Source organism: Trifolium pratense, linkage group LG3, assembly GCF_020283565.1.
Source record: "Trifolium pratense cultivar HEN17-A07 linkage group LG3, ARS_RC_1.1, whole genome shotgun sequence".
NCBI classification, from domain to species: Eukaryota; Viridiplantae; Streptophyta; class Magnoliopsida; order Fabales; family Fabaceae; genus Trifolium; species Trifolium pratense.
The window spans coordinates 48,563,794-48,590,072 of record NC_060061.1 but is presented as its reverse complement, the minus strand read 5'-3'; the positions used below and the strand labels follow the sequence as shown (position 1 = coordinate 48,590,072).

The window sequence follows — 26,279 nt, the reverse complement described above, 5'->3', positions numbered from 1 at the left end:
TTATCATCCACTTATTCTCATTTCTCATACGTATTTTTTGAAAGACTAAAGAAGTAAAAGAGACCTATAGGCTTTGTTTGGATTGGTGGTATGAGATGGAATGGAGTGGTATGTGGTGGTATGAAGTGAAGTTCCATTGTTTGGATTCTTTAAAAATGAATGGAATGGAGTGTATGTGATGGTATGGATTCCATCCTATTCCATCATTTTCTCTTATTTTTCTTCCCCTCCAATTTGGGGTGTATGGGATGGAATACAAAATGTCCAAACAATGGAATACATTTTATGCTCCATTCCATCCCGCTCCGCTCCATTCCATCTTATTCCATTCCGCTCCATTCCGTTAGTGAGCAAAAAAAAAAAGACCTATATAAGTGTCTTGAATGAAACGACGTCGCATGAAGTGAACAAATAAAACATCGATTTTCCCTCTTCTTCTTTCGCTGTCTCTTGTTTCCTTTGGCAAAACCTTGTACACACAGAATGAACCAAAACGACGTCGTAGTGTTGAACATGGAAGAAAGAGGAAACAAAGAATTGCAAAACGAAAAAACCCTAATTTGTAACGACGAAGAAGAAGAAGAAATCATTTGCTTAGACCCGTCGTTCTTCATCGATGACAAGTAACTCTACTTTCTATCTCTCTTATTTCGTTCATTTCACTGTCACTGTTGTGTTGTAACCATTGATTGTATTTTCCTGAATTTCAAGTTACCAGCTTACGGAATTCACATTTGGCTCTCAACAAATTCAGCTCTTCTGTCTTCAATCTGCTTCCAGTAAGTTTTTTTTTTTTTTTCTTTGAATTTGATTTATTTAGTAATATGGATTTGATCATTAGGTCCACAAGTGTCTATTTTATCGGTCATTTTGGTCCTCGAATATGTTTTTAGATGGTCAATTTGATCCTCAAATGTGTTTTTTTCGTTAGTCAGTTTAGTCCATAAAATTACTAAAAAGAGGTATTATTCCAGGGACTAAAATGGTGGTTTGCCCTTTATTTTAGTAGGATTATCTTAAATAGGTCTCTAACTTTATGAATATCTCAAAAAAGTCCGCGACTTTATTAATCTATCAAATTGGTCCCTGTATTAAGCCAGTATTAATTAAGTCCATATATTTTAATAATCACTATCAGTTTGGTCTCTAACTTTATCTACTTACCATCAATTTAATCCCTAGCATACTCTTAGAAGGACTAATAAATATTCATAAAATCAGGGACCTATTTGAAAGTGTCATAAAAAGTCAGAGACCAATTTGGTTGTTTATTCGTTTTTTTTTAAACAGAAATTGGGGATGGGAGATATTTTCAGTAGTATTAATTAGAGTGGCACCGATGACCATTTTACAACCGTCCTGAGGGGATTTGAACTCAGTACCTGTAGGTTATAATGCTAAGCTCTTACTACTGAACTAGCATCTCAGGTGTAATTTTTGTGAAAGTGTCTGTTTTTCATTCTTAATTGACTATACCATGTAAAAAAAAGGGTTAGCAGAAACCAAGGTTTTAAGTCGCTGTCATGCCAGTTTCGATCAAATATTGTTGATGTGACTTTGATTTCAGTCATGGAGACATAAATGATGTTGATGTAGAATCCCATTTTGCGGTTGCTGACCTTTTTCAAAATACTGGCAAAAAACTATTACAGAATGGGTGGAAAATCAATCTGATGTTGAAAATGGAGTGTTTGAGAGGAATTGCGTGTATCTATGCTGCAAATCATTATTTGTAGTCTGATTTTGTTTGATCACCACCAATCATCGCAGTCACATTGTTGTTGCTAAAACATAAATAACTTTGGAGTCTCAGCCTACATCGTGGTTGTGTAGCACGATTGTGATAAACTATGTTTTACCGAGGGAAGAAAATAAATTTGGTCTTGCTTTTCATCTCCTTGAAAAGTTCTCTTGATCTGATAACATACAAGACTTTAGATAGGGCGTAGAAGAGTCCTATCCCAATTTCTTTGTGGTTCTGATTTTTTACCAGATTAGATTAAATTAAATTAAATTCTACAACATTTGAACATGTATCCAGCCAAGTAACCCTTCACACTGCCATTCTTATTATTGAAAGGGGACAAACTGGAATGCATACAATTTTCTTTGTTCTTATAATTGATGCCTTATTTTTCTTGCTTTCGGTATCTTCTAGTTTGATGGATCATAATACTAATTATCTTTGGAATCAGCTGACTTTGATTTGACAGGGCAGCTGGTATGGCCTGGAGCCATGTTGCTGAATGATTATCTATCAAAAAATGTTGAGATGTTTCAAGGTTCCACTGTTATTGAATTAGGTTCTGGTGTTGGTATGTTCACTTTTAAAATTAATTATCATTGCTCATGTTTATCTTTTTGATGTTTGTAATAGACACAATGCATTCTTGTGGGATCACTCAATGTGCAATATAATTTTGTTTTAGGAAATGGATTACTTATCTCTATAGATAGTTTATTGTCTTCCAAAGTGTTTTAGGAAATGAATCACTCGTATTCACACTTTTAGTCGTAGGATCACATGATACTACAATTTTCGTATACTACTTTGATCCACATCAGGGGCTTGCAGGAGTTGGATGACTGGAATAAAATAAAATAAAAACCTGTTTATGGTTCAGTTTCTACAATAAAACAAACCGGTTTGTTCCAATCCAATCCTATTTTGGTTTAGTGGTCTGGTCTAAACCAGTTCGGAAACGATTTTATTAGAAGTGAGTGGTTCAAATCTGTTTTTTTATTTTTTAAAATTTTTTTTTTTTATGTAATCTGGTTTTCAAAAATGGTTTATGCTTCAATCCAGTTATCAATATCAGTTTTGTTTGTTGCTATTGACCAGTTTAAATAACGGCTTTTGCTGTAAATTGGTTTCAAAACCGTAAACTGGTTTCAAAATTGTTTTCATTATTTGAATATGCAGAATTTGAAGCCTCTGTCGCAGAGACTGAGTCAAATGAATACTGCAGCAGGCGAGAGGTCACATGCTATTTTTAATGTAAAATTAACCTAAGCCTTTAGTTTTAATTGATTAAAATTTAACGGTGGTTATTTCTTGTTTCTCGCATTAACGAAGTATTATCACCAGAGCCGCTGTACGAACCAACCACTATACAACTTGTCACAGTCACACACTTAGGTGCATTAACCAACATCACTTTGAAAATGTCCAACATATTTCTCTTCCTTCCCTGTCAAATGTATAAACCAATGTCAGAAGCCAACCAATATAACAAAGAGACAAAAGAACTAATTGTGCCTTATTGGTTAGTATCTAAGTGTTAGATACATTTGATTGGGAAGGGAAAACATTAGAAGCTAAGAGGATGTCAGTTAGGGTTTATAGTTTTCTGAGTTATCCAGTTTTCTGGTTATAGTTTGCTGACGATGCCCCATAAAGTTATATGTGTGGTATGGTATTATATTTTTGGTTAATGTTATAATTCATATTACGATCTCATGTTTTACATTTTGATGCCCTCTTCCTATCTTAGGTAAGATCTCAATCTTGATGAAATTGTTGTATCCTTATTTATTCTATATGACATTAGACCTTGATGACGTAAATATATCTTGCTTTGAATCATAGGTATTACTGGAATACTTTGCCGCAGATTCTGCAATAAAGTTGTGTTGACAGACCATAATGAAGAAGTGCTTAAGGTAGGGTTATCAAAATCTATTTGTATAACACATGGTGGCATATCTCCTTCCATATTGGGCCTGTTTGTTTGAAATTTAAAAAAAATGATTTTTTTTGAAAAAAATCATTTTCAAGAAAATCATTTTTTTGTAGAGATTTTGAAAAAAAATCTAAAGTTATTTGCCGTTTGTTCACAATCATTAAAATCTATTTTTTTAAGATGGTGAGGGATGATGAATGATAAAAAAAATGGATTTTGATAAAAGCTATTGAAAATAGATTCTCATTTTGATGAAAAAAATGATTTTTTTACTAAAATGATTTTTGAAAAAATCTGAAACAAACACAAGTAAGATAAAAAAATAGATATTTTTTTTTGGAAAAATAGATTTTTTTGGTAAAAATTCTGAAACAAACAGGCCCATTATCTCTACATGGCCTAATTATACTATCTCCTCTCAGATCATAAAGAAAAATATAGAGCTGCATTCTTGTCCTGAAAATATTAGTCCTACTTCTCATGGTGAGTAAATAGTAAATACCTAGATGATCAATGAAAGTTATGTATATTTTGACACACTTAATTTTAATTTAAATATATATATATGCAGGATTAGTAGCAGAGAAACTAGAATGGGGGAACACTGATCAGATCAATGAAATTTTACAGAAACATCCTGGAGGTTTTGACATCATTCTTGGAGCTGATATCTATATCCTTATGTATTTAATCCCACTGTTCTCATACTTTAGAACTAAGCAAAATTGCCTTCAAATATGATGGCTTGATGAAATATAGGTAAATACATAAATACTGATATCTCTTTTCTAAATCAGACATCTTTTTTACGAGGACAAATATCAGTAGATGAATTTATTTATTTTCCTGAAAAAGCCAAAGTTTTATTCAATATGGTTAAAATAACCCAGTAATATTCATTACTAACCCAGCATGTTACAAAGTGTTTTTCTCATCTACCTATTTTAAAGCCTTTGCTAGTTGTCATAGCATTATGAGAACTAATTTCAGTTTTTTTGCTGAAATGAATTAGAGGATCAAATGACACTGAATTTCTGTGAAACTTGAAATTAAAATGTGCTTTTCATCTATAGATTTTGTGTAATAATATTTCATTTTCCCCAAAGAAAAATTAATTTCATTGACCTTGACAACCACAAGCTTTCAGCAGTCAAGCATCCCTTTGCTGTTTGATAGTGTTAGACAGCTTCTCCAAGTTAAAGAAGGCGGAAAATGCAAGTTCATACTAGCCTATGTATCACGAGCCAAGATGTATGTAATCTATCTCATTATTCTTCAATTTTTTGTTTATTGACTAATTTTTTGGTTGTTTTGATTTATAACATTCTCATCTCATAGTTGACTAGATTCAGTTTTGCCTTTAATATTTGATGTGTGTAAGATGAAAATGGATTGCTTAAAGGTATGCAATCTGGATCTGTCTAAGATCGATTATATCATAGAGCAAATAGTCTAAAATCAACGAATTAAAAAAATGATTCCTAAAATTTAAAATCCTAAATTATGTTAGTATCTCAGGGACAATTTTAAAGATTCAAATTGTTCGAGCCAAAAGATTTACGTGATTGTTCTTCAAAAAAAGATTTACGTGATTGTTTTTCAACGTTATGGATCTTTTCAGAATTTCTTTAATTTCAGTGACCAAATTACTAAACCAGACAAGCGTTGTGAATCAATTTGTGAATCACTCTAGTGTTAACCGCAAGCGTTGTATATTATCTGATTTCTAGACTACAGTAACTTATTCGGTCTCCTATAGCTTTTGATTTGTTTAATTATTGGTTGTTGACATATGATATGATATGATATGGTCAAAATTCCAAGCATTTTCTTGTTCAAGTTCAACTAAGATTTCTCTTACTGCAGGATGGATTCAATGATTATTTCTGAGGCTTCTAAGTTTAAGATGCATATGAATGAAGTGCCTGGAACAAAGTGTATTATTGGGAATCTTGAAGGTGTCATCTATGAGATTACTCTCAAGTAGAATCATTAAATCAATATTGTTTGAGGTTTCCAGAAGCAGACACGGCATATGAAAACCAGAACTGATTTGACTTGATCACTGGCTAGTGTTTTTGTTCCAACTCAAACCTACTCAACCCTGCCCTTCTCAATCTATGCAAACAACATAGTGACGATGACTCGGGAAATCCATTGGTTTTATATGGAAAGGAAATATAAAATATGCAAGAGAGCCTGTTTTGTAGTGTCTGTCTTGCAAAATGTATTTTTCAATGTGAAGGGAAGCGTATCACAGGGTTGAGCTAGAGACAGCCTTCAATACAAATGTAATCGAGCAAAACATTTTACTTCCTCAAAATTATGAATTTTTTTGTGTTGTTTTTGTTGAAATCAACTCACAAACATTTGTTTCTCAAAATTATAGTGCATGTTTTGTCATTGTGTGATCTTCTACCTCTGCATCTATTTTTTGAAAAGCTTTTATTTCTTGTTTAACTTCTTGAAAATATTCTCAAGCTAAAGACTTTTTTTTGGTTACAACTAAATAAAAGTTTTGAATAAAGGATTTTGCAATTTTTCCACGAAGGTGAGCAATTTTTCGTAATCGTTATCTCGAAACAAAAAAAAAAGTGTAAATTCTTCAGTACCCATAAAAAAGATGGATACCGGTGACTTCTAAGTTGGGGGTTCAATTAAGTTCCACACCAGTGAAGCACTCAAAAAACACCATTAGATTAAGTATGTGTTTGGTTCTGCGGTTGACAGAATTGATTTTGATAGAATTGAGTTTGACAGAATTGATTTTGATAGAATTGAGTTTGATAGAATTGATTTATGTTTGGATATATTCATACAAAAGTGAGTTGAACAAATAATTTGAGTGTAAAAATCAATTCTAGAATGAGAAGCTACAATTTCTAGCTTCAAGTAGAATCCATTCTGGAGGCAGAATCAATTCTAGTTTTAAGGAACCAAACAAGTCAGAATTCATTCTACAAGTCCAGAATCAATTCTGGCTGCTCCAGAATTGAAACCAAACATACACTAAATCAACGATCTAGATTTATTAGAACTAAAAATGTGAACATCTACTTGTTATAATACACAATCTTGCCTCATCTCTTCCCAATTCCAAAAGGTTTCATAACTTTCCATTGATGGTGATTCCGTTGAAGGATATGAAAAATCAAAAGAAGCAATTGTTTTGAAATAAATCGAAGCTTTACGATTTTGATATTTTTGCGAAACCAAAGGATTATCATGGAAGGATTCTTCATTAAAAGTGAAAGATATTGGTTTATAGGAACATTCATGATGTAGTTGAAATAACAAACATTGCTTTCTCAATTGAAATCTCTCTTTCACTCACTTCATTTAACTATTCAACACACTCACAATCAATGATCAAATAATCTGAAACTTGGAAAGTTTCAGCATTGAAACAACATCGGAGAGGATAGTTACACATACGAGGAAGAGGCATGTGCAAGATTGTGTGTGGAAATGTTTAGATACTCTCATTTTATTTTCTTCAAATCTAGACCATTGCATAAATTTAAGGGCGTATTTTTAATGATTTACCGGTAAGGGACTTAATTGAGCCCTCACCTTAGAAGCCACCATGCCAAATGCATCAAAGACATAACCCAAAAATACGATTTCCACAAGTTTGCAAGGTATGGGAAGAAAGAAACCATCAAAAGCAGCATAAGTAATATATATATGAATGAAAGACATTAGCATAGAAAGTAAACTCGAGTATTTTAACTATATTATAACGTAAGTACAACTCAATTGATAACTACAAGTTATACAAACATTATTATACTCAATCGTATCAAACCACAATTAGATATTAGATAAGAGAAAATGAAAACCACCTCTTGATCATATTATAAACTTCCTTGGGCTTATATCTATGGGCCACATGTCCAGCACCCTGTCTTACAATAGAATGACAATAATTTTAATAATCAATTGATATTGCAATTAAAATTCACCAAAAACAATAAAATAACTTAAAATAGCATTATCAAATTTAAGACTATACTTGCCTTCACGGTCACATATGTTAAGTAGTGGTCTGCTTTCATTTTGTAGATTTCTGTGAATCTGTGTAAAATATACAGAAGGACCATGTATGTAATTAATAAAATGGAACATATATATAGGGCCTGTTTGGATAAAAAGCTTATAATACAAACACTTATCAATATTAGAGAATTTATGAAAATATGTTGAAAAAAACTTATGAAAATTGTTATAAGCTAGTATTTTCATAAGTTCTTCCAAACAGTCTCACAAAATTTATGCTACTAGATAAGCTCAAATAAGTCAATCCAAATAGGCTTGCAGTTTCCTTTGACCCAATAAATATATATTTACCCGGCCACTTGACCTTCGACAAACCATGCACGCCATTTGTCATGTATGCTCATGTTGAATGACTTGATCCAAAATTGTGTATCAATGTGGGGTATTGACATGTCAAGATCAGAACTGCAATTTATCAGCCAAAAAATGAGTACTGTCATATAATATACATAACAATAAGAATACTGGAAAAGAATGATCCAAATTAGGACATGTTTGTATCTTTGATGCTACGACAAAGACACAAACATCATACATGACACTGAAACTGACATGTAGACACTAGTACTAATTCAAAAATAGAAGTGAATGGCCATAACATAAGTAAATGTGTCATGTAATGTAATGTCCAACACCGTGTTGGACACCAGACACACTTTCAATCAAAAGTGCTAGTGCTACGTAATGTACAAAGTGTGCTGGAATCGAAGTTACCAATAAACGAGAGCTTGGAGGTTGGCATGTGTGAGATTGAGATAATATTCTACCACATTGGTTAGATCGTGTGTGTATGCCAAATCAGTCCTGTTGCATATCAAGAACTCCCCTTTTGTTCCCTTTAGTTCCATGAAAACTTCAATTAAATTCGATAAGTAGTAATCATCAAACTATAGATGACACATTATTATGCAGAATTAATTTACCTCTCTGACATGAAGGGCTTTCCGCACATTTTCATCGTTTGCCCATGTGTTAAGAAGAATATTGTAATAACTCTAAAATACAGTTGGTAGTTAAATCAAGTTAGCTTTACATATATAATAATTTGGGAGGAAGGGGACAGAGAGAAAGAGATTTTCTTAACTCTACACCGTAATTCTTGATCATCTTGAACTGGTTGTTGAATTACTTGGTTCACACCAGGTGTAGTGATACAGAGAGGTTCTAAAATTTGTGGTTCGTTTATATACCTAACTATCTGCAAAACAATGGTTTATATCATCAATTACTATGTTTTTGATGATAGTAAACCAAATACATAACTATGAGTGCATGCAATGCCAAGTTTTTTTTAAAAAAAAAACTACGAGTGCATGCAGTATCACATACTAACCTGAGAATAATCTTGATAATCTGAGAGACACTTAGTGTTATCTGGATCGATGTTTGCATAATTACCCTTACAATTTTCTTCCAATGACTGCAGCAACATTTTTTAGTGTTTGTGTAAAAAGAGTTAACAAGCATAAATATGAAAGCATGACATGATACCTTCATAGCTAGATAGATGCAAATTTAGAGACTGATGGAAAAATAACCTCATAGAGTTCTTTTGATATTAGAGTCATATGGTATGCATATAAAATTCTCGTGTCGATATAGTGATATGTGTCAAAGGCTGGGCTTGCAATCACATAACCCTGATGATGATAATAATCAGACAATTAGTTATATATAGTAGTTTAGAAAATATTTAGCAAAATAGAAAAATAGTTTTGTGATGTTTCTTACTTTGATGTTTATGTGTGGCACAGCTTTTGCTATGTATCCTGCATTTCAAACAAGTATACAAAACAAGGCCAAATTTAAATCATCAAATAAACTTTGTTACGAGCTACTTAATTATTAGGTTTAAATGTATTTTTTGTTCCTCTATTTTAACTAAAACATTGAGACTAAAACTCCGAATTCAAAAATAGGAGAACTAAAATCGTATTTCAGATAAAAATAGACGGATCAAAAGTGCATTTAAGTCTGATTAGTATTTACCTTCATATACTTTTTGAACAAGAGGACCAGTAGGTATTCCTGAATATGAGCCACAACCAATGTAAAATGGATTCAAGCTAAAGTTTGGATGATCAAGAAACCACTGCATAAAAAGTAGAAAGAATATTATGTTCCAACCCATAATATACTTTTGGATTGATGAATCATAAACAATAGAAGTAGAAAATGATTCACCCTTTGTAAAAAAGTATATGAATGTTCCACCCAAAGTGTGGCACTGCCATAGTAGCCTTCTTGTGTTTCTGAGTAAGAAAATCCAGTCCCTACTGGCATATCTATGTATATCATATTCAACATATGTGTCCAACCATATGGATTCAATTTAAGCTTTGGAAGGTTCCCACTGTAATTGTCATCCATTCTTAAAGGTCCTGTATAAACAAGCAGTTCATGTTAAATCTTGTTTTATTTCGTGCAGAAAATAATTTGTTGTGGAGCGAGAGTAACTTTTCTTGTCTTGACACTCTAGTTTCAAAGGGAAAAGACCCTCGTAATCTGAAATTCGGCCAGAAGGTAAGTAAAGTTTGACCAATACTGTTTCCAACTAGGATTCGAACTTGTGTTCTACTAATTGATTCGTCCTTAAATGAAGCTCATTAACCAGGTTCCGAAGATTACTATCCATGTGCAACAAAAAAAATGACTGCTACCAACAAACTTAATTTTGGTCCCAACTCAGTTTATCTGCCCCAAGTAGTTTGCAGTCAAAATGTGCTTAATAAAAAATAAAACAAAAGTTGAGAAGTTGGTGCCCTAAAAATAGGTAATGAGCCTAATTAAAAGTAAAGACGAACAATCTTTGTAACTAAGGATGTTGAAGAAGAGTAAGGTTTTTGAGACTTGAGATTCATGTGAGCATTTGCTTGATCAATTATGTTAGACAAAGATCCAAATTGAAAACAAAGTCTTCTATTGAATTGTGTGAATATGAAAACATTGTTGGGGAGTCTAGGGAACGTCAAGAGCCACAACAGGTTAATCTTCCCGGACCACAAGAGAAAAAAACACTACATCTCCACTTAAAGCTTTAAGGCATTTTTCCGATTACAATGTGAGACTAAACCACTCACACTTGAACCATGTAGCTAGTTAATTATTAATGAAGAGACGACTTACCATTTTCAAGAAAGAACGCTGAAAGGGCAGAGCATCCAGGACCACCAATGAACCAAAGTAAAATTGGATCAATGAAAGGATTTCTTTGAGACTCCACAAAATAGTAAAATATTTGCACCTTTGCTTCTTCTCCCACTCCTATGTATCTACACAGTAATACACAATTATAATTTCTTTAATTAGTTAATTTTTTTTTTGTAAATAAGCATCTCATTCTACTTCACTTGTCATGCCTTTGCTAACTAAGAGGACAATACCCTTTTTTTTTAAGGGGACTAAGCTTAAATATATTGAAAAACTGAAATTAATTAAGTTGACATACTTTTATTATTTTTCATTGATTCCTCCTATGAGGGTAATCTTATTTGAGGCGTGTTGGGAATTAAATGGAGTATCTCTTTCATACTGAATTTAAACATCAGTTCGCCACGTTGTGGGAGTCTGCCTCCTTCAACTAGAACCAACCCTTGTTGTGTTAAGATATATGCGAAAAGTGTTAGACTCACCACAATATGACGAATCAACATTCAAATCTCAGATATTGTCATCCATATTTAGTAGTGTTTTTTTTTTTTTTTTTTTTTGAGCAACAAAGAACACTTTTATTAACAAAACTCATATAACATAAGATATGTTATAAGAGCAAAAAGCAGAAGAAAAGGAATACAAAAAGGCTACAGCAGAACAAAAGAACAAGAAAGCCACAAATGAGCTAGGCAACGCAGCAACACTAAAGCATAATACAGCAATTCACAAAACACAGTTGCAGCAAAAAAAAAACAAGCCCGCAAGCCCACCCATCATCGATTCATGCAATCCATCGGATTCCACTTCCATTCGTACAGTATACACGGCCCCATTGCCATCCTCCCAATGAACCATTGCCATGACAGTACCTTAACTTGTTCCAACACCTCTTCAACAGCAGTAACAGTATTATTAAACACACAATCGTTTCTCCTTTTCCATAAGATCCACATAAACGCGCTCCATATCAAACGCATTCCTGCCTTCTGTTTTTTCGAATTAACACATGTTGCCCACATAGCAAAAGAAGTGGCTATATTAGGAGGAATAATCAGCGTTAAACCCAACCAACTAGTAAGACCATACCAAACCTTTGCTGTAAAGTTACAGTGAAGAAATAAATGTGCCGCTGTTTCAGTCATATGGCCACAAAACACACAGTTCTGCTGATCAATAAGAAGCATCCTGCGCTTAAAAAGATTGTCTTTTGTCTGAACACGGTTTAATAGCAATTGCCAAGAAAATGCTCGTACCTTCGAAGGAGTCGCGCACTTCCAGAGTCTGTTGAACACGAAAACCTCAACAGGTTGCAAATTCCGATTAACCGGCACCAAATTTTCCAGCAACACATATGCCGATTTAACCGTGAATCCTTGAATTCCATCGCCAAGCCACAACCACCTGTCAGGATTATCCACGGGAGCAAACGGAGCAATAATCTCAACAAACTCACGGAATTGATCCTCTTCCCATTGAAATCGATTACGGCGCCACATCAACTGCCACTGCCACTGTCCATCAATCAAAATACCCATATTATGAATCATCTCCTGTTTTTGATTAGAAATACCAAACAAACGAGGAAATCGTTGCCGTAAAGATTGATCCCCAATCCACAATTCGTTCCAAAAAGATGTAGAGTCACCTCTACCCACTTTTTTCCCAACTGCTGAACTAAACCACCGAGACTCACCATCTAGTTTACACAACTCAATCCACCAAGAGGATGCCAGCCTTGGTGCATCTATAGCCCCTAGTAATCTCTTACCAATAATATCACTTCCATATCTTGCTATAACAACCTCTTTCCACACTGCATCCTCCTCATTTGAAAGCAGCTTCCACCGCCATTTCGCAAGAAGGCTAGTATTAACTAACCGGAGGTCCCGAATACCCAACCCCGCTTCATCTTTTGGTCTACACACATCATCCCACTTTACCCAACAAGTCTTAGTTCGGTTAGCAATACCTCCCCAAAGAAAATTTCGTTGGATCTTCACAAGTTGTCTCCACACCTTTAACGGCATCTTCATATATGACAGGTAAAAAATTGGAATTGCGTTCAGTACAGCATTAATTAGTACAATCCGCCCCCCTAAGCTTACATATTTATTTCTCCATGACCCTAACCTCCCCCTTACAGATTCCAACAGAGGTTCCCATGTTGACAGCTTCCTGTAATTAGCACCGACAGGTAGGCCAAGGTATTTAAATGGTGTTCTGCCAATTCTACAATTGAGAAAATCTGACGCCATTCCAAGAAAATCGGTTGAGACATTAACACCTATAACACAACTTTTCCAGAAGTTAACTTTGAGACCGGATGCCATTTCAAAACCCCTAAGAATCGCTTTCAAAACCCAGAGATTGTCAATTGTAGCCTCACCGATGCACAACGTATCGTCCGCGTACTGGAGTAAAGACACAGGCGCTCGTCCCTCTCCCACCAGAAACGGCCGAAATCTAGTAAGTTCAACCGCTCTTCTCATTAGACCGCCCAGCCCTTCGGCCACCAAGAGAAATAGGAGTGGAGCGAGGGGATCACCTTGTTTAAGTCCTCTCTTTATTGGTATTTCTTGCGTAGGACTGCCGTTAACCAACACCGACAAATTTCCCCCGCACACACAAGCCCTCATCCAAGATCTCCACTTTGAGTTGAAACCAAATCTACAAAGCATATAATCCAAAAAGCCCCAATCCACTGAATCGTAGGCCTTTTCAAAATCTACTTTTAGAATTAAACACTGCTTTCTTGCTTTCTTCGCATAATCAATCACCTCATTCACCGCCACCACTCCCTCCACCAATTGCCTCCCTTTCAAAAACGCGGACTGGGTCTTAGGAATTAAATTACCAATCACACTAGCAAGCCTTCCTGCCAAAACTTTTGCTAGTAATTTATACCAACAACCAAGTAAAGATATGGGGCGAAAATCACCTAAGCCTTGAGGTAATTTGATTTTGGGAATAAGTGTTAGAAAATAGGACAACAGACACTTTGGAAGACAACCATTACCGTGGAATTGGTCGAAGAAAATTCTAACTTCATGCTTCATTACATCCCAAAACTCCTTAATGAAAGCAAAGTTAAATCCATCCGGTCCTGGACACTTCGAACCGTCACACTCATTTATTGCCTCTTCAATCTCTTCCATTGTAAAAGGAGCAACCAAAATTCTATTACTGTCTTCAGATAACACCGGGAAAATTACATCATCTAGAGTAGGACGCTCCCAATCAACATTTGCAAAGTGCTGTTGGAAAAAAGAAACTGTAGCTTGACGAACCTCAACAGGACCTTCCACCCAACCATTATCCGTAAGCAGAGCCGAAACACTATTTAACCTCCCTCTTGCCTTCATAAGTTGATGAAAATATTTAGTATTGGCGTCACCTTCCTTAAGCCACCTGGATCTAGAGCGTTGGAAAATTGACGCATCTATACTTTTAAGGACCCTCCACAATTCATCAAACAACTTCTTACGTAATACTACCTCCTCATTGGAGATACCTGTGACTTCACTCTTCAAGTCAAGAACCTTAATCTGATCCACCAAAGTCTTCTTTCTTTCCTCCGGTCTACCGTAAACCTCACCATTCCAACGCTTAATGATACCCTTAAGGCCCTTGAGACGTTCCTTAAGAATATATCCCATCCACCCGGAGAAGTGTTGTGAGTTCCAAGAGTTAATGATTAACTCCTTGAACTGATTATGTTGTAGCCAAAAGTTATTAAACCGAAAAGGTTTGGGACCCCAATCCGCCGAATCATACCGGAGAATAACCGGACAATGATCCGAGACATCCCTATTCGCAACCCAAACCTTCGGCGTTCCCCACAACGGAATCCAGCCCGGCGACACCAATACTCTATCAAGCCTGCTCATAGCTATCCCATTCGGATGAAACCAAGTGAATTGTCTTCCAATGATGGGCAAGTCCACCAACTCCAATTCTTCCAAAAACTGATTGAATTCCCTCATCTCCCTTGATGAACTGCTATCCACATCCGCAGCCACGCCCCTCCTCTCACTACCGTCCACCACCGAGTTAAAATCGCCCACCAGACACCAAATAACATCCCCAAAACCTTGCTTTGTCATTAAAATATCACTCCACAGTTTTCGTTTTGCTGCTATACTACACTTAGCATATATATTAATGAGGCAAACACGGATATGTTTGTCAATCAAATCCAGGCAAACAGCAACAAAACCATTACCAGTAATATAGAAAACAAGGGAACCTAGTGATTTTCTCCAAATTGAAAGAATTCCACCGCTATTACCGATCGCCGGAAGGAACACCCAATTGCAGTCATCACTACCCCATAGAGAACAACACAAAGAACTTGACACCTCCTCCATTTTTGTTTCCTGTATAGCCAAGAAATCGAGTTTTTCCACCCTTATCACCTCCTTAACTTTCCTCCTCTTCACCCTACTCCCCAAACCTCTAATATTAAAGGTTCCCACTATCATTGAACACTTGAGTTTCCCCTTCTCATCTCCCACCCCTCCTTCTCCTCACGATCTCTACCTTCCAACACCAATACACGGTTCAAAACATCCCCAACATCTCCATTAAACTTCACTCCCATTTCTTCCGCCAACACAATAAGTTTTTCTGCTTCCACTTTTTGTCTTAAACGATCTCCACCTTCAACATCAGAATGTAAAAGTTCATCTGTACCTGATGCAGCATGCCCAGCTAACCTTACATGATCTTCAGGATTACCAGGACTACCTGATAACACAACTTCAGTCTCAACACCAACAGGACCAGTCGCACACACGTGATGTTCAGATGAGGAGGAGTTAGATTCATGGATCGAATCTGAATCTGCATGACTCCCATCGCCCTTCTTTCCCCCACCCATTGATTTGAAGCTCCTCTTACGGCGAGATGCGGGATGAGTCTTCCCAGCAAGCATACGCAATTTATTGAATGGAAGACTAGGAATGGCTTTCGACTTATCAGAGTGAGTTTTAGAAGAACCACAAGATTTCCACGATCTTCTAGATTCTTTTGCAGAGGCAGTCTTATTGGATGTACCTGGTAATTGGGCTTTACTCTCAGGTGTAGGGCCTTTGGCTAAAAATATCCCATCAAAATTACTAATAAAATTAGTAGCAGGCCCATGAATGCATAAATCTCCCTTTCTGGTCCGCAAAGTATTCGGGCCCAAAATCACTTGATGGTCCTTCTCACACCCCCCCTTAACACCAGAAAACTCACTACCACCCAAATCCACCTCACATGGCTGGCCCACCACCTCACATGTATCACAATTGTCCACCCTATTACCTGCAGCTACCTCGTACTCGTGACACTTCCCCAAGTCAACTTGTGCCCCACCCCTACAAAAGGTAGGCTCATCCTCCAACAAAAGATCTGTCCCCACTAAGTCCAACAAAGGATCTTCACCCTTGTCTTTTACATGATTGACCAATGGATCTGCAGGAATTCCAAAAAGGTTGGGTGTATTACCTGACATCTCCTCTTCTGTATAACCAAGTTCCCTTATTACACCAGCTGATGTTGACCGGACCCCTCCATGCGCCTGCAACTAATATTTATTGTCTGACACACCTCAAATAGAATTATATCTACTAATGAGAACCTATGGAAAAAAATGTCATCATTTAATCATATTTTGGCTCTGTTTGGCAAAAAATGACGGATGACTGATAAGCTAGTTGATAGCTTATAGCTTATGACTGATAGCTTATAACTGATAAGCTAATTAAAGTGTTTGATAAAATTAGCGGTTCAACTGGCTGATAAATGTAAAAACATTAAAGGACATTCTTAATTAAGATAGGAATTTAAATTTATCAATGTAATATCTCTTATATTTTATCATATTATTAATTTGTGTATGCTGAAATTTTATTTTATTTAAATTTAAATTTATTTTAATGTAATATATCCGACACAATCCTGTTAAAAAGTTAGATAAAATTGCGTCCATCATGATGATAAGGAATAAGATATGTGATAGTGTAAACTAAGACAATTGTTGTTAAAATTGATTATGCATCATCAAACTTTTATATTTTTTTTTCACCACCAGTTTAATCTGGTTCGGGAGTCAGTTCTGGCATCAAGTGGTTCTAACCCCCTCTGATCGTAGTTGTGGGGGATCGAACTGCAACCCTCCCTACCAAATTCAGCGTCAATCACTACTAAACCAACTAACGATTGGTAAACTCTTCTATTTTGTAATACAAAAGGTAGATCATATAATATGAGTGAGTAACCGTATAAAATCAGACTATAGTTCAATGGCATTGATGCAAGCTACAAGTCAGCAAAATAAACTATAAACTCTTTTTTAAAATACTGTTACCAAACAAGTCTTTTAGCTTATAAATTATAAACAATATTTTTTATCAAATAGTCTAATAACCAGAATATCAGAAATTTCAACTCTTATATGTGTAATGTCGCTAACAACTTACGGGAACTCTAATGACTTCAACCAACCACTACAACACAAAAATAATGCAAAATAATTCAACTTGAATAAAAGAAGAAGAAAAAGTCACCCAGTTTCAAGCTTGAATGGAAGATCCCCATCAAAACCAGGAAGGTTTTTGACAATAGAAGCTGAAGAAACCATAAATGGCAGAAGAAGCATTAGAGTTACTAAGACAACGACAACACAGCTACATCTCCAACCCATCACACTACACAACAAGATTGTTTCTGTCAACTTCAGTGGAAAGTTGAAGTGAGCTGAAACTGAAACGGGAAAGAAGAAGAAGCTGGCTTATAAGGTTGTTTGATAAGAATCTGAAGTGTTTGGTAACGAATTTCTCTGACTGATAAATTTTTTTTGAGATGTTATTTCAAGTAGCATATGAGTTTATAGTTTATAGTTTTTTCATTTTATTCCATATTTATCCTTATTAGTTTTATTTATTTATTTTTTAAAAATTATATAATAACTACTTACTAACACTTACAAAAAAAAATAATCCACTAACCATATATTTTTATGTCATTTTATATTTATAATAGCTAAATTTGTTAAATACTAATTTTATTCTACTAATTTTACCGCAACCTAAATGTACTGGGAGACAATGTTGTCATATATACCGTAGAATGGTGAAAGTACACACGTGGCCATGAAACTCGTGGGGTGATAGGTGGGGTCGGAAATTAAAATGGTTTATGTACGTCCAAATTATGTCCACTTTTTCAATTGCTAAATTTTCTGTGTAAAAATAAATTAACCTATGGATCTTTATTACTCCTCCAGTTTTATGTATAAGAAATATTTTGAAATTTTTTTTGTTTTTTTATAAGAAATACTTTTAATTTTTTTTTTTGATACAAAGAAATACTTTTAAATTTATTCTTTATTAAATAGATAATCTCTTATATACCTTTATTAAATTGTGTAAAATGCAACTTATTACAATGTTATGCATTAATTAGACAGACACATTATCAATGTTAGTTTTGGAAAAACATATAACATTTTAGAATTTTTAATAAAAAAATAAATTTTCTTGGTATGTGTGTTTTTTTCAATGTGTTCCTTATATATAGGACCGGAAGGAATATTTTTTAATATGTGTGCAAAACTTTAAAAAAACTAAAATTTTGAAACGGAATGAGTGTATTATTTGGTGGCACTCATTTTAAATTGTATTAAAAATATATATTATTTTAATTTTTTCTACTTTTTTTAAATATGTGAATGTGAAAAATATTTGTAAAAGTATTGCTCGAAAATAATTAAAAATATTTTTTATATTATTGAATAACTAATATACTTTAATTTTTTTTTACTTAAATCAGGTATTCTGTGCGCACAACTACTGAGACTAATTCCCTGAACTTGTATGATCCATACCGGTGACAACTCCCTCTAAGAGTTTTAACACACTGTTTGCTCAAGCTAGAGATCGAACACGGAACATTTGTTAAGCGAGAAGAGACTCGCGTCATTTCATTTAAATACTCTTAAATAATATATCTAATCTTTAATATAGAACAAACATATCAATTATTTAATAGATTTAAAAATCAAATATTTACTTATAATTAAAGTTAGAGAGAGAATACATTGCATTATTGATTTTTTTAAAATTTTTTAGGAACTCGTAGCTGCTATACTATTATAAGAATTTTTTTAGGAGTCCAGTCATAGATGTCATTAACAGTTTTCAACATTTCAAACTTTATTCTAATCTTAAACAATAGCTCTAATTTGCGTCAAAAAAGAAAGTCTAGCTCTAATAAAGTTATTAAGTTTAGTCGGGAGGTTTGTTACTTACCTAAAGTTGATGGAAGGCTTGGTATTACGAGTCCTCATCAGATGAATGAAGTTTTTTTTATGAATTGTTTTTTGGAATATGATAAATCGTCCGGATGATTTTTGGTGAAAAGTCCTATATAGCAAGTATGGTATAAACACCGACCTTCGAGTATCTATCAACGGAAAACCTTATGATTCACCCTTATGGAAAGCCTTGGTGGGTATCGCAGAACAGTTCCGCCGTCACATAGTTTGGCAAATGGGAGATGGTCAACAAAAAAAACTTTTGGCTAGATAATTGGATGCCAGATGGTCACTCTCTTGTGAATTCTTCAACCCAGCAGACAATTGATACGACGCTTATATTGAAAGATACTCTAACAGTAGAGTGAGATATCAACTTTCTTACCACTAATCTTCCTCATACTACCGTGAATCCGTTCATGGCTATTCCAGCTCCAAAGGATACATACGGTCCTGATATTCCTGTTTGATTTCTTGAAAATATTTTTACAAGCTAAAGACTATTTTTGGTTACGACTAAAAAAGTTTGGCTTAATTGCACATTTGGTCCCTTATCTTTATTTTAGGTTTTAAGTTGGTCCCTTATCTTTTAAAAAGTTTCAAATTGGTCCCTCATCTTTTCTTCCGTTTAATAAGTTAGTCCCTCCCGTAAATTTTTTGACTGACGTTGTTAGATGTGGACACGTGACAGACGGTAAACACAAATTTGACTTATAGCAACAGCTAATGGCCGTAGGTAATAGTCCACAGCTTGATTTGATTTATGGCAACGGTGAATGTCCGTAGGTAAAAGTCACACAGCTTCAAAATTGAAATCTTTGAAACTGTAGGTAATGAATGTTTAAAAACTTCGGTTCGTAAAAACCGAAGTTTGTTGGCAAAAAAATTTCAAACCGCAAGGGGCAAAATGAAATTTTTGGGGGTAGAAAAGAAATGAGGGGGGTCGGGAGAGAAGAGTTCAAATTATAATGGAGTTCCAAAGCTGTAAAAAGAGAATTTCAATAGATAAAAATAACAGACATTAATGGAGATTTTATAAAAAAGAAAAAAAAAGATGACATTAATGGAGAAAATAAACTTGAGTTTTTTGTTGATTTGACACGCTACCATTTGGTCTATATGGAGGGCGAGGAACAATTCTATTTTTGCTAACGGTGTCTTGGATCCTAAGGTCATTGTGGAGGAGATCAAAGTGTTGAGCTAGAAATGGAGCTTAGCTAGAATGAAGACCTTGCCTTGTTTGTTTTACGAATGGTCTTGGGACTTCGGGGATGTTTAAACCGTTAGTTTCCACTTTCGGTATTGTCTTTGTGGTGTTTTGGTTCTGTTAGGCTGGTGACGGTTGATTGTATTATGCTAGGGAGGTGTTGGTTTTTAGTGGTCTCTGTTTCGGGTGTTTGTCTTGGTTTTTGTGGGATATTCCTTTGGAATTGTGCATTTTCTGCTATCTTTGCTTAACATCTCTTGTACTTCTTGTATTGAATTTGCTTAATAAAATTTTGCCATTTCAAAAAAAAAAAAAAAAAAATATCACGTAAGTAAGTATAACTCAGTTGATAGCTGCAATTTACTGGAATATTAAAATTTCCCCTGTTTACACTTAAGTGTTTCTAACAACTAAAATACGTGGTAAAAAAAATACTTCATCTTATCTTATAGAACCACAATTAGATAAGAGAAAATGAAAACCACCTCTTGATCATATTATAAACTTCCTTGGGCTTAAATGTATGGGCCACATGTCCAGCACCCTGCCTTGACAATAATTTTATAATCAATTGATATTGCAATTAAATTTTACCAAAAACAATAATTGTTGATTGAATTGATAAAATAACTTAAAATAGCATTATCAAATTTAAGACTATACTTGCCTTCACGGCCACATATGTTAAGTAGTGGTCTGCTTTCATTTTGTAAATTTCTGTGAATCTGTAGAAGAACCATGTATGTAATTAATAAAATGGTACATATATAAGGCCTGTTTGGATAAACAACTTATAGCACAAACGCTTATTGTGATAAACGTTTATGTATAAGTTTACATAAGCTATTTTTAGAGCAAAAGATAAAGTAAAGATAAATAAATTTTAATTTTTATATATGTCAGGAGCTACTTTCATAATCTATCTTGGAAAACTTATGAAAATAAGTTAAAACAAAATTTATGAAAATTATCATAAGCTGTTTTCATAAGTTCTACCAAACAGCCTCATAAAATTTATGCTAATAGATAAATTAAATAAGTCGATGCAAATAGGTTCATAGTTTCCTTTGACCCGATAAATATATAATTACCCGGCAACTTGACCTTCGACAAACCATGCACGCCATTTGTCATGTATGCTCATGTTGAATGACTTGATCCAAGATTGTGTATCAATATGTGGTACTGACATGTCAAGATCAGAACTGCAATTTATCAGCCAAAAAATGAGTACCGTCGTATAATATACATAACAATAAGAATACTGGAAAAGAATGATCCAAATTAGGATATGTTTGTACCTATGATGCTACGACAAAGTCACCAACATCATAAATGACAGTGACACTGAAACTGACATGTAGACACTAGTACTAATTTCAAAAATAGAACTGAATGGACATAACCTAAGTGAATGTGTCTTTCACGTCATGTCATGTCACGTCCAACACCGTGTTGGACACCATACACGCTTTCAATCAAAAGTAATAGTGCTACGTAATGTACAAAGTGTGCTGGAATCGAAGTTACCAATAAACGAGAGCTTGGAGGTTTGCATGTGTGAGATTGAGATAATATTCTACAACATTGGCTAGATTGTGTGTGTATGCCAGAGTGTTGTTGCACCTCAGGTACTCCCCTTTAGTTCCCTTTAGTTCCATGAAAAATTCAATTGATTTTGATAAGTAGTAATCATTAAACTATAATGACACATTATTATGCAGAATTAATTACCTCTCTGACATGAAGGGCTTTCCGCACATTTTCATCGTTTGCCCAAATGTTAACAAGAATATGATAATAACTCTAAAATGCAGTTGGCAGTTAAATCAAGTTAGCTTTACATATATGATAATTTGGGAGGAAGGGGACAAAGAGGAGATTTTCTTAACTCTACACCGTAATTCTTGATCATCTTGAACTGGTTGTTGAATTACTTGGTTCACAGCAGGTGTAGTGATACAATAAGGTTCTAAAATTTGTTGTTGATTTATATAGCGAACTATCTGCAAAATAATGGTTTATATGATCAATTACTATGGTTTATATGCATAACTTGATCACTATGACAATGATAGTAGACCAAGAGTACATGCAGTATCATACTAACCTGAGAATAATCTTGATAATCTGAGAGACACTTTGTGTTATCTGGATCGATGTTTACATAATCACCCTTACAATTTTCTTCCAATGACTGCAACAACATTTTTGAGTTGTTGTGTAAAAAGAGTTAACAAACATAAATATGAAAGCATGACACCTTCATAGCTAGATAGATGCAAATTAAGAAAGAAAGTCATAATTTTAGTTTTGTTGTAAAAAAAAGATTGATTATAATTTGAAGAAATAGATAATTTAGAGAATAATGGAAAAATAACCTCATAGAGTTCTTTTGGTATTAGAGTCATATGGTATGCATATAAAACTTTCGTGTTGATAGGCTGATATTGGTCAACGGCCGGGCTTGCAATCACATAACCCTGATGATGATAATAATCAGACAATTAGTTATATATAGTAGTTTAGAAAATATTTAGCAAAATAGAAAAATAGTTTTGTGATGTTTCTTACTTTGATGTTTATGTGTGGCACAACTTTTGCTATGTATCCTGCACTTCAAAGAAGTATTGAAGAAATACAAAACAAGACCAAATTTAAACCATAACATTTGTTACGAGCTACTTAATTATTAGGCTTAAATGTATTATTTGTCCCGAATTTAAAAATAGGTGAACTAAAATCTTATTTCAGATAAAAGTAGACGGACCGACCGCGTATATAAATCTGAGTAGTATTTACCTTCATATACTTTTTGAACAAGAGGACCAGTAGTTATTCCTGAATATGAGCCACCACCAATGTAAAATGGATTTGAGCTAAAGTTTGGATGATTAATAAACCACTGCATAGAAAGTAAAAAGAATATTATGCTACACCCATAATATACTTTTGCATTGATGAATCATAAACAATAGAAGTAGAAAAATGGTTCACCTTTTGTAAAAAAGAATATGTATGTTCCACCCAAAGTGTGTCACTGCTATAGTAGCCTTCTTGTGTTTCTGAGTAAGAAAATCCAGTCCCTACTGGCATATCTATGTATATCATATTCAACATATGTGTCCAACCATATGGATTCAATTTTAGCTTTGGAAGGTTCTCACTGTAATTTTCTTCCATTCTTAAAGGCCCTGTAATATATAAACAATGCAGTTCATGTTAAATCTTCCTTGTTTTATTTTTGCACTTTCCCTATTATTTTGATATTTCTCATCAAAACCAGTAGAAAATAATTTGTTGTGGAGTGAGAGTAACTTTTCTTGTCTTGACACTCTAGTTTCTAAGTGAAAGGACCCTCGTAATCTGAAATTCGGCCGAAAGAAAAATAAAGTTTGACCAATATTGTTTCCAACTAGGATTCAAACTTGAGTTCTGTTGACTGACTCGTCCTTAACTGAAGCTCATTAACCAGGATCTGAAGATTACTATCCATGTGCACAAAAATGACTGCACCAACAAACTTGTCAAGCTTTTGATCCTAAATTATCACATTTGTTGTAATTTTGGTCCCAACTTAGTTTATCTACCCTAAAAATGGTGCTTTTTGATCCTAAATCTCATAATAGATGGGGAGTGTTGCCGGTACATGAGGCACAGTAAAAAAGTGGCTCCTAATCTTAGCAGGTTTCCAATAAAGAGCACATGAGTGAACTAAATATAGAGTGAAATGTCAAATATTCCCCTGAAATTTCAAAATTCATCAAATACCCCCCTAAAATTGTAAAACGTCAAAAACCTTCGGCTTCTATTGACCCAAAGCTTTAAAGCATTAGGTATATGAGTCATCTCTGTTATGTACATTTATAGGCGATATGAAACTAACCACTCACATTTTAACCAATAATCATAAAAGTAACTAGTTACTAGTAAGTATTAAATGAAGTGATGATTTACCATTTTCAAAAAAGAAAGCTGAAAGGGCAGAGCATCCAGGACCACCAACAAACCAAAGTAAAATTGGATCGATGAATGGATTTCTTTGAGACTCCACAAAATAGTAAAATATTTGCACTTTTGCTCCTTCTCCCACTCCTATGTATCTACACATTCATTAATACACAATTATAATTTACTAAATAGTGAAGTGGCATGGTGGTGCCACTTTAAATTTCATGAAAATTAAAAATTGTTTCACGCTGCAACAACAGTTTGCAATGACCTCAATCGCAACAACCACAACCGTAATTTAAAATCATAATTAGTACTAAAATATATATATTTGGTCAGATAGTTTAGTAACTAGAATTTTACTTTTTAGATTAATAACTGAGAGTAGCAGAGTTCGAATTTTGTTCCTGCATATTACATGTAATAATGTTCTTACCAACTAAGCTATACTCACAGAGACACTAAATTAAATAATTACTATGGCCATTTCAACCAACCACGACAACACAGCCATATACCATGATTGAACTAATAAAATATGATTATATCAATGAATGAAAAAAATAATGCAAAATAATTCAACTTCAATAAAAGAAGAAAAAAACCTCACCCAGTCTCAAGCTTGAATGGAAGATCCCCATCAAAACCAGGAAGGTTTTTGACAATAAAAGCTGAAGAAACCATAAATGGCAGAAGAAGCATTAGAGTTACTAAGACAACAACAACACAGCTACATCTCCAACCCATCACTGATCACACTACACTACACAGCAAGATAGTTTCTGAATTATTGTGAGAAATTGTGAAGCTTAGTTGAAGTTGAAGTGAGTTGAAACAGAAATTGTGAAGCTTAGTTGAAGTTGCAATGGAAAGAAGCATATTCCTCTACGTTTGGATTTCTGACAGACGTACTACTCGTTAAAGTCAGAAGGCAACAAAACAATGACAAATAGTACATATTATTTGTGGCCAATAAAAATTACTCTATCAATTAATTATACTAAAAATATATATTATTTAATTAATTTTCTTCTATTTTTTTTATAAACCAATCGCGCAATTGCAAAGACTAATCCTCGAATAACATTTTTTAAATATGTGAATATGGACTATTTGCAAACAATGGTCCATGATAGACAAAGATTATTCACCTTTAGATTGATCTTTATACCATGCACACTCCATATGTGATTTTTCTATTAACTTTGATTCTCTCCTCTTTGTCACTCATCTTTCTCTTATATCTCTTATTTTTTTTAGTTAGTCTAGGGATTAAAATTTCAAGTGCCAAAATAATGGATTGAATTTGCAATTAATTGAAGATGATATTTTAATATTAATTAAACGAACACTGCAATAAGACGAAAAATCAAACAACGTCGTACCAAGACGACAACCAACATAACACCGCACTCGGACGATAAAATCACAAATACAAAAGAAAGGAACTAAAAACTAATCCATGTGAAAATTATAGAGATTAAAAGCAAGGAAAAAAAGATGCAGAGAGAAGTTTTTAGGCCAAAAATGACCTAAAACCACCCCATAACCGATAGAGGAAAAAGTGAACTAAGAGAAAAAAATTAGGACCGGCACCAACATCTTTTAGTATCTACTATTAAACCAAATTGTATTTTTGAATAATTATTTAACATTATAAAACGTTTTTTGAAAAAAAAACTCAAAATTTATTTCTAAGTTGATATCTTCTCATTTTAAAAAATTTAAAATTTTTGTAAATAAACTTTTTATAGTATTCTAAGCATGAATTAAAAAAAAACATAATTGAAAAATTTTAAAAAAGTTTAAGGATAATAAAACAATTTTTAAAATTTTCAAAAAATTGATTTTGTAAAATGAGATGATGGTTTCTACAATTTCATAACGTTGAAGTTGAATCAGATAGATCAATTTTTCATTGTTATTT

General features: G+C 34.0%; 3 protein-coding genes across 7 annotated transcripts; 1 reads left to right on the top strand and 2 right to left on the bottom strand.

Moving 5' to 3' along the window:
• The first annotated feature begins 376 nt into the window (after positions 1 to 376).
• Positions 377 to 6,110, top strand: LOC123918374 (protein N-lysine methyltransferase METTL21A). The gene is made up of 8 exons (XM_045970399.1): positions 377 to 623; positions 712 to 779; positions 2,196 to 2,315; positions 3,590 to 3,663; positions 4,106 to 4,166; positions 4,255 to 4,356; positions 4,823 to 4,934; positions 5,550 to 6,110. The coding sequence occupies exons 1-8, from the start codon at positions 484 to 486 to the stop codon at positions 5,668 to 5,670; spliced, it is 798 nt and encodes a 265-aa protein (XP_045826355.1). The 5' UTR covers positions 377 to 483; the 3' UTR covers positions 5,671 to 6,110.
• A 1,272-nt stretch (positions 6,111 to 7,382) lies between these two features.
• LOC123913934 (serine carboxypeptidase-like 7) lies at positions 7,383 to 25,299 on the bottom strand. Of its 5 annotated transcripts, none has more exons than XM_045964866.1 (15): positions 25,195 to 25,299; positions 25,116 to 25,153; positions 17,447 to 17,597; positions 10,869 to 11,014; positions 9,927 to 10,123; positions 9,732 to 9,834; positions 9,474 to 9,511; positions 9,281 to 9,382; positions 9,076 to 9,162; positions 8,827 to 8,940; positions 8,666 to 8,737; positions 8,457 to 8,578; positions 8,034 to 8,147; positions 7,703 to 7,760; positions 7,383 to 7,587 (listed from the first exon to the last, which is right to left on the bottom strand). In XM_045964866.1, exons 3-15 carry the CDS (start codon positions 17,581 to 17,583, stop codon positions 7,504 to 7,506), a joined length of 1,374 nt encoding a protein of 457 aa, XP_045820822.1. In that variant the 5' UTR covers positions 17,584 to 17,597; positions 25,116 to 25,153; positions 25,195 to 25,299; the 3' UTR covers positions 7,383 to 7,503. The 5 variants fall into 5 exon arrangements, with proteins under 5 accessions (XP_045820822.1, XP_045820821.1, XP_045820823.1 ...); XM_045964865.1 differs by having other exon boundaries at positions 17,447 to 17,593; positions 25,117 to 25,153; XM_045964867.1 differs by having other exon boundaries at positions 25,121 to 25,152; positions 25,194 to 25,214.
• LOC123913935 (serine carboxypeptidase-like 7) lies at positions 20,752 to 25,117 on the bottom strand. The gene is made up of 13 exons (XM_045964869.1): positions 24,963 to 25,117; positions 24,359 to 24,504; positions 23,399 to 23,595; positions 23,204 to 23,306; positions 22,976 to 23,013; positions 22,783 to 22,884; positions 22,512 to 22,598; positions 22,294 to 22,407; positions 22,136 to 22,207; positions 21,932 to 22,050; positions 21,493 to 21,606; positions 21,069 to 21,126; positions 20,752 to 20,945 (listed from the first exon to the last, which is right to left on the bottom strand). The coding sequence occupies exons 1-13, from the start codon at positions 25,097 to 25,099 to the stop codon at positions 20,862 to 20,864; spliced, it is 1,371 nt and encodes a 456-aa protein (XP_045820825.1). The 5' UTR covers positions 25,100 to 25,117; the 3' UTR covers positions 20,752 to 20,861.
• Positions 25,300 to 26,279: the final 980 nt, after the last annotated feature.

Coding starts and splice junctions, on each gene's coding strand:
- LOC123913934 (XM_045964863.1), bottom strand. CDS start 17,583: ATGGGTTGGAGATGTAGCTGTGTTGTCGTTGTCTTAGTAACTCTAATG. Junction 9,835..9,926: donor CATATACTTTTTTACAAAGG/GTGAATCATTTT, acceptor CTTTTTATGCAG/TGGTTTCTTGATCATCCAAA. Junction 8,738..8,826: donor ATCAAGAATTACGGTGTAGA/GTTAAGAAAATC, acceptor ACTGTATTTTAG/AGTTATTACAATATTCTTCT.
- LOC123918374 (XM_045970399.1), top strand. CDS start 484: ATGAACCAAAACGACGTCGTAGTGTTGAACATGGAAGAAAGAGGAAAC. Junction 3,664..4,105: donor ATAATGAAGAAGTGCTTAAG/GTAGGGTTATCA, acceptor ATCTCCTCTCAG/ATCATAAAGAAAAATATAGA. Junction 4,167..4,254: donor TATTAGTCCTACTTCTCATG/GTGAGTAAATAG, acceptor ATATATATGCAG/GATTAGTAGCAGAGAAACTA.
- LOC123913935 (XM_045964869.1), bottom strand. CDS start 25,099: ATGGGTTGGAGATGTAGCTGTGTTGTTGTTGTCTTAGTAACTCTAATG. Junction 23,014..23,203: donor TGTTCAAAAAGTATATGAAG/GTAAATACTACT, acceptor TTTGAAGTGCAG/GATACATAGCAAAAGTTGTG. Junction 20,946..21,068: donor TAACATATGTGGCCGTGAAG/GCAAGTATAGTC, acceptor TTGTCAAGGCAG/GGTGCTGGACATGTGGCCCA.